At 41.5% G+C, this 18,278-nt stretch overlaps 1 protein-coding gene across 7 annotated transcripts in view; it reads left to right on the top strand.

Annotated features, from left to right (window-relative positions):
- MEP-1 (zinc finger protein MEP-1) overlaps positions 1-17,156 on the top strand; it is a 58,542-nt gene extending 41,386 nt beyond the window's left edge. For 5 of the 7 annotated variants that reach the window (XM_080276319.1, XM_080276316.1, XM_080276317.1 and 2 more), the window contains 7 exons: positions 767-952; positions 1,776-1,967; positions 3,054-3,176; positions 9,295-9,399; positions 11,880-12,069; positions 12,867-13,006; positions 14,211-17,156. In XM_080276319.1, the coding sequence (XP_080132445.1) occupies positions 767-952; positions 1,776-1,967; positions 3,054-3,176; positions 9,295-9,399; positions 11,880-12,069; positions 12,867-13,006; positions 14,211-14,408 (1,134 nt within the window). In that variant the 3' untranslated portion in view covers positions 14,409-17,156. The remainder of the gene's footprint in view (positions 1-766; positions 953-1,775; positions 1,968-3,053; positions 3,177-9,294; positions 9,400-11,879; positions 12,070-12,866; positions 13,007-14,210) is intronic. The other 2 variants (XM_080276320.1, XM_080276318.1) reach the window with 1 other exon arrangement.
- Positions 17,157-18,278: the final 1,122 nt, after the last annotated feature.

Here is an 18,278-nt window from a genome sequence, read left to right as displayed (position 1 = left end):
AACCCCAACCATCCTCCACCTCCCTGATCCAACCCCAACCATCCTCCACCTCCCTGATCCAACCCCAACCATCCTCCACCTCCCTGATCCAACCCCAACCATCCTTCACCTCCATGCTCCCTTCCCTACCATCCTTCACCTCCATGCTCCTTTCCCTACCATCCTCCACCTCCCTGCTCCTTTCCCTACCATCCTCCACCATCCTGCTCCCATCCCGCTCCCATCCCTACCTTTCTCCACCTCCCTGCTCCCTCCCCTACCATTCTCCACCATTCTACTCCCATCCCTACCTTCCTTCACCTCCCTGCTCACTACCCTACCATCCTCCTCCTCCTTGCTCCCTACCCTACCATCCTTGGCCTCCCTGTTGCCTCCCCAACCATCCTCCACCTCAGTGCTCCCTCCCTGTCCACCCCATCCCCAATACTTTTCTTGGATGTCTGTCCCTCATGACCCCTCCTAAATCCCCTCTCTAGTTTTGTCTTGACTTTGTCACCGTGCTCACCCTCCCTTAACAACTGCATTGCCCATCCCCTCCCTCTTAATTCAGCATTGCATTCCCCCCCCCATAACATGACGTTGCCAACTCCCTCCTCCCTTGACACTACAATTCCCCCTTCCTTACCACTGCCCACATCCCCATCCTCCCCACCCTCGGTCCTGGGCTGACGGTTGTCTGTTTCGTCCGGTGGTGCTGCCCGCCCGCCCGTGCGTCTCCCTGCGGCTGCCCCACCACTCCTCCACACACATCCACCACCAACTCCAGCTAGTCAATGGCCACCTGGTCCCTATGTCGAGCGGGTCTGGTTCCGTGAGCAGTGTTTCCATATCTTCACAGTCGGGCGGGAGAGTGCCGCGCATCCTTCCGTCCTCCAACACCTCATCATCATCGTCCACCAACCCTGTCAGTCTCATCCCAGGGCTGGGAACCTCATCCTCGATTACCATACAGGTACTCCTTCAGCACGCATGGTAGGCAAGGAAACCATTAACAAGCAAGCTTTGCTAAGTAACCCTAATAAATAGTAACAGCCATTCAACGGTTACCCTTTTTGATGTAAAGGCTAATGTTATCCCAGTATTACTACCACATTGCCACCCATATTTTAGCAGTACCATATGCAAATGATAATCTTAGTGAATGGTTTCCATTTTAGTGCCTTAAGTATATTTTATCCATAATATTTTCTCACTGAGAACAGATTGTGTGTCACCAGTCCATCCCCAAGCAGCCTCAGTCATATTGCTCTTGATGGCAGTGGAAATTGTGCGGAAATGAGTAGATTATGTACAAACCATCCATCATCCCCAAAATTATTAGGATAGAGAGAGAGAGAAGAAAAATTTCTCCACCACTGCTGATTTTCATTTTAGTCATTTTCTCAGGGTTCTCATTTGGTTCTTGTTAAAGGCAGGAAAGCTCAAGAAAAAAGTACAAAAACTGAGTAAATTTCATCCTCTGAGTCTGGGATGTCTTTTTCACTTCAGTCTTGCCAGGTCCAGATATATTTATTCAGCTTATGATAGACTTTTTGAACTGAGAGAGGTTAGACAGTCTCAGTAAACCTCTTCAGTACAGGAGGCCTTTCTTAAGTAGAATAATAATATTTGGTAGCAGCAAGAGTAAAGAAATAGGATATCACCAGGATTCTAGGATTTAAACGTCAAATGCGGTCATTAAAATTGCAGTCATGCTACTGGAGAAAGAGTATTCATTTGAGTCAAGCTAAGCCAGTCCAGTCAGTATCTACTAATTGGCATCATCTCCGTCGCAGAGTGTACAAACTAAAGGCGGTAACACGAAGTCTCCGCAACAGCCGAGTATCTCCATCACGCCCCTGCCGCGGGGAGGCCAGCAGTCGAGCCAGGGAGGTGGTGGAAAGGGGGGCTCCTCACAGACGCGAGGGGGGGACTCGGGGGGTAAGCCGTCCTTCGTCATCTGTGAGATCTGTGACGGTTATATTAAGGTGAGTTAAGCCAGTTACTGAATTTATTTTACTTATTTATTTTTTTAATACTCACTGTTCATTTTCTCTCTTTTCATTGTGTGTGTGTGTGTGTGTGTGTGTCACATGCACACACACACACACACATCCATGAACTCCTATGTTTGCATGTGTGTATGAGGGGAGGGGAACTCCCTGGTAACTGATGGTAGTGTATGATCTAGGTGTTTGTAGTGCAGACTTTATAGAAATTGCCTTTTTTCCTGTTTGATTATATAATTATATGTTTTATCTTATAACTTGGTTTGTGGTCATGTGTATTAGTGTTGTACTACAAACACACTTTGCATGTACCTAGTTGTTTTCACATGTCCCACAATGTAAGATTTTGCTAAACTTTTTTTTCTTCCTTCCTGTATTTAAAGCAAGACATGGGTGCTTGGGTCAGTTGGTGTTAAGTTCCTTTAAGACAGATTTGGTAGGGGATGGTATTGGAAATTTCATGTTTTTCACTGTTTTTATAGCTTTTATTGTGATGACTAGTTATGCCATCCTCAAAACAGTGAGATGTGACAAAAAAAATTATTATTGCACCTTAGTGTTAACCAGCCTACTGGTATTTTCTTTGTCAGTTTTATTTGCTTACACTCAGTTCTTTTCCTTGTCTTTTTATACATTCCCTCCACTAGAAAGGTCTTTCCTAAGCAAAATACAGTAATTGTTTGCTGGTATAGTCAATACATTCATCTTGAATACTAAGTTGTGGCTGTGTGAAATTCAGTGAACATCACTTATGGGGCAGGAATGAGTCACCTTGGTTACTTATTATATTTATTCATCAGTCAGATGAAACTTGGCTATCTGATAAGGTAAAATGGGGTTATGGATCATTGTCAAGTGAAAACAACCAACTGTAGTAATATATCATCATACTGCAGGAGTTAATGGAGCTTCTTTGAATCCCTTCACCATGGGTTCCTCCTGAAGCTTAATAGTATTGGCAGCAGTTGAAAATATAATACATATAATTGTAGTGAAGGAGCTAAACTGTGTGAATGTTCTGGTCAATGACTTCGTCCATTAAACCTGTTCTCGGCACCATGGCAGGATCTAGAACAGCTTCGGAACCACATGAACCTGATTCACAAGGTGAAAATCCACCCCAAGATGATCTACAACCGCCCACCTCTCAACTGCCAGAAGTGTCAACATCGCTTCTTCACAGACCAGGTACAGTCCCACAGAAAACAGCTTCTTTATTCTTTGGGAAAAGCTTCATACCTATTGATTTTATAAAGGTTCCGTTTTGACTAACACCTCATATCTTCACTGTCAGTAATTGAAATATTTTAGTATGCATTCATTAAGGCTTTTATAAGTTAGTTAACAATGATGGTGTATATAATCACTTCACTTAACACTTCTGATAGCTTTTACGTCAGGATTTCCCTTTTCTTGTCTGTGAATCCTACCCATTCATTTGTGATTTAGTAACTTTGGATTTAGGTGTGGATGGTTATGAGTCAACATTTGTGATTGAAACATAATATAGTACAGTCCCAGATAACTAGTATCCAGATAACTGGGATTATCAGACAACCAGGGAAATTCATAGAGTGGCAAATGTGTAATTAAAACATAGCAGTGTGCGCCACTCTAAATGCCCGCCCCTGCCACGTGTCATGTGAGGCTGGCCAGCGTGAGGTGAAGGCACTTCCAGTCAAGGTCGTTTCCCAGTTTATTCCTTCCTTGGCCCTCCTCCCCCTTCTTTCCCCTCCTCTAGTTTGGTCACCCTCCACACCTCCACACATTACCAGTCTGCTTACCACCTCCAGCCAGTCACTAGACAGGCACTCTCGCAGTTGTGTTGTCGTGTTATGATAGATGGTGATTTCTACACTTCGTGATCCCTAAGTGCAAACTGATCTTAAGCGTTTTGTGCCCACCTTTAAGTAGAAACTGGACATTTGCAGTTGACTTGAAATAGGTGAACAAAGACACTGATGACAGAATTTTATGGAAATTCCATGATTTATGATATCAAGTCTCTGGAACCCAGGCTCTAGGAATTTTTGTGAAATGCAAGACATAAATCCAGTGAAAAAAAAAAAAGGCATATTCTTCATTGGCTGAAAATGTGGTACAGGTACGGTTTTCTGCCCACCAGACCTACTCTAACTACCCATGATCATGTGGTATCTAACGGTACCTTGGCAAGTCCATTTGGTTAAATATTATTCTTTTTTATTTTTTTCTTTATTTGGTGGTAGGTAAATGGTTTCCTGTACCCAGGAAACCATTAACTATGCTGGGTGGTAACCATATAACCATGGTTTTTGGCCGGGTAAAGTGTCCCCCAGATTCCCCTATCAAAAATCACTTAATCCTAGCAAATGTTTCGGAGGGCCTAATACCTGCCCAGGGCCCCAACCAAATGGGCAGATTCGCATGGCCATGTGGAGTGTGAGAGGTGTGAATGAGGAGAGCAAGAGGATGGAAGTGGTGATGTGTTCAAGAGTGCAAGATATGCCGAGATGGCATTGTATGAAACAAAGATGAAAGGGTGTGAAGTGGAGTGGGAGGGTGTGAAATGTGTAAACTCAGGCATGAATGGGCAAGGAAGATGCAAAGAAAGAGTTGCTTTGGTGATGAATGAGGTGTGGCAGAATGGGATGAGAGATAACAAATGTGTCAGCTCGAGATGTATGTATGTCAAGTTCAAGTTTAAGAAGGTGAAAGTGGCTGTGATCATAGCGTATGCACTGTGTGATGACAGGAGTGAGAGAGAGAGAAAGACAGGTTTTGGGATGAGCTTGATAAGACAATGAGAGAAATGCCCAGGAGCTATAAAGTGATCATGATGGGCAATATGAATGGAAGAGTAGCCACTGGCGCTGAAGATGACTTAATGAGTTGTAATGGAGTACCAGGAGAACATGATAATGGGAAACAGCTGAAGGTTAAGTGTCAGGAAAGGAGGTTGTGCATTTGTAACTCGTATTTCAAACACAAAGATGCACATAAATATACATGGTATAGAGGGAACGGGGATCGTGTTGAAAGGAGTCTGATTGATTATGTGCTTGTAGAGAGGTCGATGCTGGGAATGGTTGCTGATACGAGGACTGTGAGAGGACGATGTGGAGGTCTGTCATATCATATGATTGTGGTATGCAAGATCAAGCTGAGAGGAGTGAGGTGGACCAAGAGAGAGAGGAGCAGTCAGGGAGAAAAACTGAAAGTTGAGAAGCTGAGGATCAAAGAAATGGCAGATGAATGCAGGACCAAAGTAGGGGAGGAGTTAGAATAAGTGAATTAGAATGAAGTGGATATGGACAGCCTGTGGATTGCATAGGCCAATAAGGATTGCTTCGTTAGGAATGCTAAAGCGGTGTGTGGTGTGGCAAGAGTAACAACAAGGAAGAAAAGTATGGCAAGGTGGGATGACGAAGTTAAGAGAGCAGTGGAGGAAAAGAGGAAGAAGTGTCTACAATGGTTACAGAACAGGGGTTCAATTAAAAACTGAAAGAGCAAAAAGCACGTAAAGAGACTAGTGAAGAAGGAAAAAGGAGGAGGTAAATGATGATCTATCTATCTGTCTATTGCCAGATGCCATAATCCTATAAGGGGTGGCCATTTGATTTTGAGTTATTTGTTTTATGGGGAGGGGCACTAACCCTCCACCAACCCACTTGCTGACACGTAGGGAGCACAGGAAGAAAAATGAATGCAAATTACTCTGAAAATGGGAAGTTATTCTGGAAAGAGGTGTGGAAATGTAGACATGACAGTGGAAAGAAATGTGAAAGTGCGAAGGATTTAGGTGGTAGATTATTAACCCATGGGGATGAAGTAAAGACCAGATGGAAAGAATATTTTGAAAGCCTGATGAATGGGAAAAGAGAAAGCAGAGCCACTGTAAGCATGATTGGTTTTGGGGGTGTGCAGAGAAGGAATGCAGTGCCAGGAAACCTGACACTCGCACAGGTGAAGATTGGTGTGAAGTGGCTGAAAACTGGGAAAGCCACTGGGGTTGATGAGGTGTATGCAGAGATGATTAAGTGTAGTGGAGAGAGTGGAATGAAGTGCTTGTTGATGTGTAAGAAGGCATGGATGAGTGTATCTGTGCCAGCAGAGTGGAAAAAGGCTGTGATTGTACCCCTGTACAAAAATAAAGGTGGGGGAAGTGAGTGCAAGAATTATCGTGGCATAAGTTCATTGAGCGTGGTAGGGAAGGTATAAGGAAGAATTATTTTAGAGAAAGTAAGAGAGATATTGGAAGTCCTAGTGAGTGATGAACAGGGTGGCTTCAGGAGTGGAAGAGGATGTGTAGATCAAATATTTGCAGTAAGACAGATAGTGGAGAAGGCTTGTGAGAAGGACTATAAGGCATTTATGGAATTCATGGATCTGGAAAAAGCATATGACAAAGTAGACAAAGAAGGATTGTGGAAAGTTTTGCACGTGTGCGGTGTACATGGTGAGCTGCTAGCTGCCGTCAAGAGTGTTTATGATGGTAATGAAGCATGTGTAAGGGTAAATGGGCATCTAAGTGAATGGTTCATGATTGGTGTGGGTGTGCGACAAGATTGTGTGATGTCCTCATGGTTGTTCAATATTTATATGGATGGGGTGACGAGAGAAGTAAAAACATGAGTAATGGAGAGCGAGATGGTGCTGGTAGTGAATGGTGATGGATGGTATATCTCAGATTTGTTGCTTGCCGATGATGTAGTACTACTTGCAAATACCGGACAAGGACTAGTGCAGAGTTTTCCTGATGTCTGTGAGTGTCGTGCCTTGAGAAAATGTAGAAAAGAGTAAAGTGCAGGTTGTTGAGAGAGAAGGTGACTCCTTCTGTGATGTTACAGTGAATGGATAGAGACTGGAATTGGTGAGAAAGCTCAAGTACCAGGGTACAGTGATAGAAAAGAGAGGAAATGTTGCAAATGAAGTGTAGAGTGACACAAGAAAGAAAAGTAGCTGGTGCTATGAAGGCCTTGATAAGAAACAGAGGCTTGAGTGTTGCAGCTGCATGAAGCCTACATGAAGGTGTGTTAAGTGCCATCTTTAACATATGGATGTGAGACTATGGTGTGGCACAAAAATGAAAAGTCAGGAGTGAGAGCAGTGGAGATGGGACTGCTGAGGAATGTATGTGAAGTACAGAGTGAATAAGACATGAAATATGATTAATGAAAGATGTGGAGTGAGGAAGTCTGTGGACACCAGAACTAGAGAGAGTGTACTGAGATGGTATGGTCATGTGGAGAGAATGAATAACAACAGAGTGGTGAAAAAGGTATATCTGAGCGAATTTGAAGGAGGGAGGCGGTGAGGTAGGCCAGGGAGAAAGTGGAGGGATATGGTGGATGAGTGTGTGAGGAAGAGAGGTATGGAAGTTGGTGAGGCTAGGGGACTGACGACATCGAGCTGGCTGGATGAATGTTGTGAGAAGAAATGCTTGATCAGGGATTTAGCACCCCTTTTTTAACATGACAGCGTCAAGATTGACTCTGTCGGATGCATTTATGTGAAGTTACAGAATGTGGTGAATGTTTTTGGCATATCAGATAAGAGTCAGGATTCTGGGGGCTTGAATGACAAGTGAATGAAAGTGTGACCCACTGGATTGGGCAAGCTTAGGGTGTCTGGATGTTGCTATTCCACACCCTGCCCTAGGGTGGGAAAGGAGGTCTGGATGATGATGGCAGGTGGGGGCACTCACCGTCCACTCAATGTAGTGCTGCTCTCAGCTGTCTGCCCTTTCCTCTCTTCCTTCCATCCTCTTCTGTCTTTCTTTCCTTCATTCTTTCCCCTTCTTTCTGCCAATGAGTGACTACACTCCCCTGTCTGTCTTTCTTTCTTTCATCTTCGTTCTCCCTGTGGGTGACTTCACAAAGTGACAAGCCAAATGGTTTTCTGTACACCAGGAAACCATTTACTATGCTGGGTGGTAACCATATAACCAAATTAAGGTGCCGGGTGGTTTGGTAATTAAGGCACTCCAATTGGATTGAGCCTGTGTTGGTTTATATCCAAGGCTTGTTTGGGGTTTATTGCTGATGTAATGCCACTCAGGGATGAGTGAGGATGGTCACTCTCATCTTAAATATCAGGACCAACTAGCCTAACCCTGGGCTCCTGCACTTCTCTTGGGGCAACATTTTTTTTTTTTTTTTAAATTCATAGGAGTATGGAAAATGAAAACAAAAGAAATAAGTCCAGAGCTTTTATTGGTGAACTGATGATTTGGAAAGAAATGTTGTACAGTAGAATTATCACAGCTCCCTTGCTCACACATCAGCTGTGTATATTATGGCCACAGCCCACCCATGTCTTTTACTCACCTGTCCCCAGTCACTCCACCCAACACTTACTACACAGCTGTTTTGCAGATATTAATATACAGTAATTACGTAGGAATTGCAAGCACAGTAATTTTGTAAAACAAAACAAATCTTCAGTTTTATCAACCAGATTTTATCTTCTCAGCCAGTACAGATGCATTCTAAGATGACTGTGAGGATTTGTACTGGCAGAGAAGATAAAATCTAGTTGATAAAAATGAAGGTCTGTTTTATAGACAAAATTACTGTGCTTGCAGTTCATACGTATATATTTTATCTGCAAAACAGCTGAGTAACAAGTGATGGGTGGAGCGACAGCAGTCAGGTGAGGAAGAAATGGGTGGTCCATAGCCATATACACAGCCGATGTGAGCACGAGTCGTAATAATTCTACTGTTCAGCGTTTCTTTGCAAATCATCAGTTTACCAATAATTGCATAAGAGTATTTCTTTAGTTTATTTTCCATGTTTTTATGAATAAAATAACAAATAATATTTAACAAAATGGACTTACCGTGTACATTTTGCACTACTGCAAGACACTGCAATCTCGTGTTATGTCTATGGGCTGTGTGTAAGAAAAAGTAATGTTTCAAGTGGAATCTGTTAGTGTGGCCCAGGATGAGTGGTTAGTACTGTATATATTGCAGTTATATATATATATAGCACATGCATAAGAGTATTTGTCAGATATCTGGGAAAATCGTTAACTGGAAAGTTTTCCCAAAGCTTCTCAGTTAACTGGGATTGCACTGTAGTATGTCTACTAAGTGGAGTTGATAATTTTAAATGCTAAAATATTGGATGGTGATGATGATGATGTCGAGTTTATATGTGGCTCATTTCATTGGGCATTCTTTGACTGCTGTTATTGTGCTTTGCTTTTCTGAGTTCTGAATCATACTCATCCCATGTATATATGGGAAATAGGTTTATGGTTATGATGAGGATATAGTCAATGGTGACTTTGTTTTCTGACGTCTCGTTACCTCCAACAGGGTCTAGAACGACATCTCCTGGGAACCCATGGTCTGGTGACCTCATCCATGCAGGAGGCGGCTAACAAGGGCAAAGATGCCGGTCGTTGTCCCATCTGTGGCAAGGTGAGTGTTGTCCACCTCTAAAGGAGTTTACAGTGTTCATATTATACAGTGCAGGAACAATTTACCATGTCCAGAAGTAATGTTCATAGGGTTAGACATTAATGTTTATGTCAAAATTTTAAGGACATCTTTTGGTGCTTAAAGTTGGACACAATTTTGGACAGTGAGCAGTGAGTGTTAGCACTGACTGCTGGATATTGATTGTGATGCTTTAATACCATCTGATGCCTAAACTACTATATGTCAAGATTGGTAATCTAGTATTTTAGGATCATTTTATTATGAAACGAACAGATGCTTAAAAAGTTACAGGTATTCCACATGGTCTGAGAGTATTACAGTACAAGTCCCATTATTCGGCATCTATGGGACCAGAATGATGCCGAGAAATTAGATTTGCCGAATAATCAAAAACCTACCCACTCAGTACCTTAAATATATTGGTGAACACTTATCACCACTTATGGTACGGTATTACAACTGTGTTTGGAGAGAGTACTGCATACTGTACAATACTGCAATGAATACAGTACTATACCTGAATCTGAAATATATATATATATTAGTGAACATATACAAGGGTAATGACACAGTAGGCCTACAAGTCAGATAACACTTCCTGGATGGCCGAAATGATACGGAATATTACCTACCAGCTCAGTACATCACTTGTATTGGTGAACTCATCACTACTTTTATTATTACAAATATGATTGGAGTGAGTACTGTATACAGTACTTTTTCCAAACAAAATAAAATAGTCGGAAAATTGCATAAAATAAAGGGGTCTGAACTGGTAAGGTCTTTCTGATGAAAGTCATAAATTACATTTAGCACTCACTCTTTTGTTCGTTTTTTTTTTTTTACATGTGAAAGGAGAGTACTGATGGAAACAGTAATGTATTCCATGAACCCCTTAATAACCTCCGACATTGAACAACCCTTTAAAGTACCGATGTCGAGTTAGTGAGCTATGGAAAAACTGTGAACAATTATGGGAATGGAACGAAGGTCACTGGTATGTTTACACGACTCTATGCTACGATTCCAAGCAGTCAGGGGGTCAATTAATCTCAGATGTTTTCGCCAATTTGGTAAATGCACCGTAACTTTATCAATTCTCCAGTCAATCATAGCGAATCATAGCATGGGTTTAGGGAGCTAAATAACACATTTCTAGGTGCGCCAGACGATTATCTTCACATCTTATAAGAAAATGGAAGAAATTAAATCCCTTTCTGAGTACGTAAAGTTCTTCCATTCTTCTGAAATCAATTTATTTTTCTTGAAGATGGGAAGATAATCGTCTGGCTCACCTAGCAATGTGTTATTTAGCATCTTAAACCCATGCTATGATTCGCTATGAGTCACAGAAAGATTGATAAAGTTACGGTGTATTTACCAAATGGGCGAAAACATCTGAGATTAACCGACCGCCTAACTGCTTGGAATCACAGCATAGTCATGTAAACATACCACTGACCTTCGTTCCCTCCCCATAATTGTTCAGTTTTCTTTATAGCTCACACTAACTTAACATCACTGACATCGGTACTGTAAAAGGTTGTTCAGTGCCGGAGGTTATTAAAGGATTAATGGGATATATTACTGTTTGCATCAATGCTCTCTCTTTCACGTTAAGCACAAAAACAAAAGAATGAGCACTAAATGTACGTTTAACTTTCATCAGACCTTAGCAATTCATATTCCTCCAGTTTATTTTTAAGTATTTTTCTGACTTTAGGTTAGGTTAGGTTTGGTTAAATTATAAGGTACAGTTAAACTCGGTTAGGTTAGGTTCAGTTAAACAGGACAGTCCCTTCCACCATTATGCTGAGGAATAAAAATACTAGAGCTGTCACAGCCGTACAGCTAAAAACAACGGGGAAACTGATTTAACAAGCAACATTTATTTATGGGTAATGCATTACAGTGTCAGTGGTTCATGGGCTACTCAATTACCGGTGTCATTTTCAGGAAGGCATCAAGAATGAAAGAATTTTAAGAATTAGCGTGGGGGCTTGGAACGTAACCCTCGCTAATTTGGTGGGGGTGGTTACTGTAGTGTATGATACTGTGCAATATTGTAATCAATACAGTACTATACCTGAATCTGAATGAAAATATAGAAATTAGTGAACATACAGAAGTGTAATGAAACATTAGGCCTACAAGCCACAGATAACACTTCCTAGACTGCCGAGATGATTCCGGACATCTGCCGAACAATCAATGATTTTCGTAAATGGGACTATTTCTCAAAACTGCCGAAATGTTGGATCTACCGAACAGTCAGCTGCCAAATAATAGGACTTTTACTGTACTGTGCACAGGCAGGCCACTGGTTATTTTTGCCTTGAGTATAGAGACTGATTAGCATTGCCGTACACTCTTGTGCTTTTGGAAAGGAGATAATAAAAGACTCCTTGTTGGGTCAGTGGATGGAATCACAAGCTATTTTGTGTGTTGAATTGTTGCAGGTGTTCCAGTGGAAGCTACTGAATCACGTGAGCCGTGACCATAAGATGACCCTGAAGCCGGCCCACCTGTCGTACAAGTGCACCGTTTGCACTGCCACCTTCAACATGTATCGTCTTTTTGAGAACCATGTGTACTCCGCCCATTCTGTTGTCAACAAGAACAAGGGCGAGGGTGGCAAGAAAAGTGGAGGTGAGTTGGGCAGACATTGAGTCAAACTCTCATTGGCATAGGAGACTCCCTAACACATTTCTATTAGCTGTTTATTTTGCATTTTAACCCATACCCCATTCCTTATAGTTACTAATAACAAATCCCCATACAAAGAAGATGATTTTAAGTCAAACATTTTATCCCTGTTCCTTACAGTCACCTTTAATCCATTGAAAATGGATTAAATGTGGTAGCCAAGTAGAGAACATTAGCTACAAAGCTGCCAGCCCAATAGCGGCGGGGATTAAATCGTGGTGTGGGAAGCTGTTGCCACTTGCCTCTGGTGTTCATCCTCCCTCTGTGGGTTGGTAGATAAAAAGAGTACCTAGGGTCACACTGAGGGAAGATAACTGCAGTAACTTGGATGCTGCAGTGACCTAATAGGACAGTGAGTGAATAACCCATTACAAGCTTAAATTATGGAGTTAAGCATCATGGCTAAGCGCCTCATGGCATCAACTCCCCACCCATACCTTTACCTGGTAGTTTTATTAAGAAGAGGATAGGCTTGAATAGACTTTCTGAACAGGTAGGGTTAGATTTAGCTTAAATAAATTAAACCCCTTCATTGTGAGTGGCCTTTCCCAGGTTGAATGAAATCGAGTAGTAGCAGTAAAATAAACTAAAAAGGTCACAGGTTCAAGTGGTTGATGACAAAGGCAACACACTAATAGTATTCTTCTTTACCATCTGTGGGGATAGAATGTAGAAAAATAGTAACAACTGATGAAATCATGCAGAATCAAGAGACTTAACAAGCATCTTTCCCCTTGTAGGTTCGTCAGACTCTCCCCTCAAAATCAATGACGAAATCACCATCATTCCCCAACCGGCTGTTGGTAAAACCAAGACCACCACTACTTCCTCCTCCTCCAGCTCCTCAGAGAAGACCATCTCAAAGAAATCTGAGGGCACGGTGAGTATAGGATTGGTAGTAGGGGAAGTCAGTGTGTAGATGTGGGTAAGTGTGAGTGTGGTTAAGGGATTGCTTGTGTGTGTAGTTGAGTGTGTGTGTACACTCAACCCCCTGCTATCACGCGTTCAGCTATCACGTTTATCTGCTCTCATGCACACATCAAATGGACAACCATACATGGTATCACGCACCCCAAGACCGCTATCACGCGTCGAGTTTGAAGACAGGCTAAGCGAAACTTATTCACACAGCACTTCATACGAGGTTTGCATAGGATACGATGGTTAATCGGAACGGTAACATGGTAAAATTCCCAATTATAGCACGGGCATTTGGAATGCATCTGAACGGATTCCTGCTGAGGACACGACGGGCAAAACAGTGACCAAAACCCATTTGGCTCGAAAGAATATATCGTTCTACAGCATTAAAATTTAGCCTAACACTGAATACTTATTAATATTGTATTTTAGAATAAATATCAATCGTTTTGAAACCCTTATAAAGAGTTAATATTTCTTGTGCCGAAAAAACTGTGTTGTCGATAAAGTAATCACGTGTTTACAACTGAGAGACGGGGCTCTGACGACAGTGTGAGGAACGTGTGTGATAGCGTCCAAGTTTTGTTCCACTTAACTGTTCCTCAGCCATTCCTGATATAAGGTACCATGTGATACCCCCTTTAGCTGTGGACACTAAAGAAATGGAGACAGCCAAAGAGATCTGGCGGCAACTAAGCCACTCCCAAGCCTCGGAACCGATCAAACCACCCAAGCCGTAATCCTTATAAAAGTTTGATGGCCTTTTATGTTGTTTATTTATTCATTATACTGTTATTATTAATATAATAATGCTTTATTTCATGTTAGAGGAAAGATTGGCAGGAAATTGTAGGCATAAAGTGGTTAAAAGTTAGAAAAATGGGCCACCAAAAAAACAATTAGAAATTTTCCCATTGATTGTTCAGTTCAGCTATTGCGTATTCAGCTATCACGCGCGTTTCCTGTGACCAATTAGGAGCGATAGCAGGGGATTGAGTGTATGGATTTCTAATTGCATATGTGATCAGTGCAAAAACTGGAACCCAGTATGACATATAAATGTCCACAGTATTAATGGAATATAAGGATTGTAAGTCATTGAGCCTTTGTTCTCCCACCAATCAACCAGAAAGGGAATCACTAAGTCTTTGTTGTCCCACCAGCCAACCATGAGCAAAGAGATCACCATCACAAAAGTGGGGTCACGGCCGACGAGACGCAGCGGAGGCAGTGTGGAGGTCATCAGCCTAGATGAGTCCCCAAAGAAGTCTAGTAGCAACAGTAGTCCCGGGTCGGACAAGAAGCGCAGCAGCAAGGACAACCTAGGCAACAGTTCCAAAAAGTCCAAAACGAGTAGCTAATGTGTTGTGTGTGTATGGGGTCCAAGTGGCGGCTCAACAATGCAAAACCAAAACAGGCGGGCTGTGTGTCGCCGAGCCTAGGGACTCGCAGCTCCGTGCTAATCGGCTCAAACGAGATCAACAGTAATCCGGGAGTGACGGAGCATGGCGTGTACGGCTCAAAATCACCAGGCAAGGACAACTGACGCTTATAGCTCAAAAGATGTTTGTTTTCAGTGTTCGAGGAAGGACATGAAGTGAACCCCTCAGTCTGTAGTTTTGTGGCATGGAGCACTTCAAAGGAACATTAGGAAACGGTACCTCAAAAGTAATGACCCACCAGTGAAAGAGGTGGAGTTTTGTTTAACTTTTAATACAGAACATAAGTGGCAGTTGAGCAAGAAGGACAAGATATGTTGCAGTGACTGAAGGTGAGGGGTGTATTACAGTGTTACTTATCAATGAACACTACAAATCTTTGTATTGTATTTAAAACTTTTTTGTATCTTAGTGTTTACATGTGCACTGGTAATGGGTCAGGAGTGTAGAGATGAAAGTTTACACCCAGATTTAGAAGACGCCAAGGCAGATGAAGAATTGTAATGTATCTTAACACCTGACTGAGACTTACAGTATAAACTCTGGACAGAGCAGAGATCCTGAAGTCCACGTATCTCACATATAGTAGTGAAGTCTAGTTTTGTTTTCATTGCGCACTTGTTTAAATGGAGAACTATCAAGTGTTTACCCGAGTGACTATTGTGCACCAACTGAGAACCGCCAGTGGACTAATGGAAGGTGTGTATGTTGCTGCTTCTCCAGTCCCTGCAACACCCACGAAATCAACTGAAAATTAACTTATTCTTGCTGGTGTGATCCCTGAGTGGGTGTGAGACAGGTGAACACTGGAGGAGAGTTAGTATGAGAGGAGTGGGAGTTTGTGTTCCACTATACTGTAAATCTTGATGTCCATTTGCAAGGTGGTTCAAAGAATTATGATGGATTGATGTCCATTTGCAAGGTGGATCAAAGGGTTATGACAGATTGATGCCCACTTGCAAAGTAAATCAAAGGATTATGATGGATTAATGTTCATTTGCAATGTGGATCAAAGGGTTACGATCTATTAATGTCCATTTTGCATGGTGGGTCAAAGGATTACATCTTGTATGGGTGGTGGTATATAGCTGGAGGTGAGTCAGTTTCAGAAGTGGGAGTGTGAGGTGGATCAAGTGACTGTGAGGGATCTTGTATATATCCACAAAAGACCAGAATATGCTCATAGGAATTGTTAAACACTCAGGTTCATGAATAATATAATTTTTCTGTGAGATGTGATATTCTGTTTAATTGTTGAACATTCATCAATTTTATGTTCCAGTGGGTACCAACTTTTTCCAACAATGTTATTTTCTTTTTGTTTCCCAAGAGGATTGGAAGTCCTTATTTAATGACACTGGAATGAAATGGGAATACAGTATGTTAACTTTTCTCATTCATCAGTTACTTATTTTGTTACATCATAACCATCCATTTATTTTGTTGCCTGAGTGTCATTTCAGTTACATTTCTCATCAGAAGGCGAAGGAGTTGAGAGTGAGGTGAAGATGTTCAGCCGTTACATTACCTCGTGTGTGACCAAAGTGTGGCTGACGCTGTAAGTTCTAATGAAGTAAAGGAGTTTTTCTTTCTCTAAATTCACATCATTATGAGCACTTTCAGTTACATCTAGTTTGTTTAGGATTCAGTCTATTTATCACATGTTTTGTTTATGTTGCACAATCCAACCTAGAGTACTGTAATTACTTCAGACTGTTGATTTCATCCATACCAGTATATAATTATAAACTTTTCCATGTCAATCGTACCATCATATTTCAGATTTCTAGACCACATTTTATTTATATAGTCATGTTTTTTATGTGATTTGTCAATACATAGTACTTCGAAGTCCTCAAGAGTTTTCAGTACCCGAATCAGTAGCTATATTGAACACTAACATGGGGGGAAGGATGCTGACAGTGCCTGTAATGGGTAAATTGATTTTTGACTTGCAATAGTCACACTGTTGAGACATACTGGTGTCCAAAACATGCTTGAGAGGAGGGTGGATGGATAGTTAAAGAGTTTCAGCAAAATAATGGGTGATAACAGAAAAGGGGAGTGTGGAATTTTGGCTTGCAGTGACACGAAAGATACACAGTGGAGAAACTGTATGACTTAAAGTACTGTTTGTTGTGTTGAAAGTTACTGGCAGTAGACCTCTGGCAGCAGTGAGACACCTTTTTTTTGTCAAGTGCACCTCTACACACAACTTGCAACTCCTGTTTAAATGCTCAATTATAAGTTAATCCACTTTTTCTATGAAAAGTTTCAACACTAGCAGTAGAACCTTTAACCTTCGGGAGTTTGTCCAGTAGAATGTGTGGCTAGAGCCTTGTTGAGCTGTAGATTTGTTTTCTAAGTCATGTAAATCCACTTCCTCTTCTCTTGGTGCCGGCTCTACGAATGCTCTAAACGCATGAACTGACTGGTCAAGAGGTAAACTGTTTAGATGAGTTGCAGAACTTATTGCGGCCAAACGACACAACAGCAAAAGGCAGTTAAAGTGTCTGTACAGTAGGTTATTACTGTAATTTATTTTGCATCCAAAGAACAAGCTGTCAATGAGTCCACGTTTAGTATTTTTATCACTGTCAACTGCCAACCAAACCATGACCACCACCCTCAACCATCACTCCTCCCATGAACAACCATCACAATGACAAAATATAATGCCTCAAACAGAAAATGGGGAGGAAGGAGGGGGGGGGGGGAGCTGTTGGGAGGATTATTGGGAAGTGTGCTGCAACTTGCCACCTGATGACAAACTATAGTGTGTGAAATACAAGAGATAATCTAGCAAACCCTAGAAGTGCAAAAAGAAGAGGTGCCGTGGACCTAGAGACCTTTGCCTTACCAAGATCATCTGGTTTATACATGTAGACTATGTACCAATAATCAATGCCACTTTAGGTCAAGCAAAAGCATCTTTATTTTTTGATTCCACATAGAATTAAATTAAGATTTGTACAGTGATATATATAATTACGATAGTCTTCCCCATTCCTCCACCCACCCATCTGGAAGGGAGGGGGAAGGGGACATGGAAGTCTTAGTTCGGGCGTATTTCTGTGCCTACGTATATACTGCAACAAGTGAGGGACATCTCTCTGCACTTTTCAAATTTCTCCACGTTGGAATTCCACGTGTCACAACTCTCATGGCAAAGTCATTATTTGTGTACAGTATTTGGCGAACTGCAAAGGGGCAGCCTTTGGTTTGTTTTAAACTTAATAGGAGGAAATATTTTAATGCCTTTCTGTTACCTTCCACAAAGATGCTTTCAGTAGGTGTTATATACTGTATTCAAGTAGACATTTATTTATTTTTACTACCATACGAATGACTTTTTTTTTTTTTTTTTTTTTTTTTTTTTTTAAACACAGCAAGCCAAAGGAATTACTGTACCAATTTTGTAGCCCTTAAAGTGACAAAGTATACCAATTTTGACCTGAAAACAAAAATTGTATTTAGGCAAGCTGTTCACAGCTGTGCTTTTAAGGTGAACAGGCTCACTGTTAGCCACCAAGAGAATTGAATATCAAAGTACAGTACAGTACAGAATATAATGTTGGTCGCACCAAACACTTTGCCAAGGCAAATGCCAGAGATGTTGAATTTTGATATGAGCACACACTACTAACTCCTTACTCCAGGGGTGTAGTTTTTATTTTCTTGCTAGGCTATCTCTAGATGAATTTATTCAATGTAAGGGAGACTTAAAAATGGAAGGGTTAGATGTAGTTTTCATTAACCCCATCAGTACAAGAAGGCTCTCTGAAATGGATT

Source organism: Coenobita brevimanus, chromosome 65, assembly GCF_032717465.1.
Source record: "Coenobita brevimanus isolate Jiangsu-jjx chromosome 65, ASM3271746v2, whole genome shotgun sequence".
Classification (NCBI taxonomy): domain Eukaryota; kingdom Metazoa; phylum Arthropoda; class Malacostraca; order Decapoda; family Coenobitidae; genus Coenobita; species Coenobita brevimanus.
The sequence above is the reverse complement of the archived record's forward strand: the minus strand, read 5'-3'. Positions and strand labels throughout refer to the sequence as shown.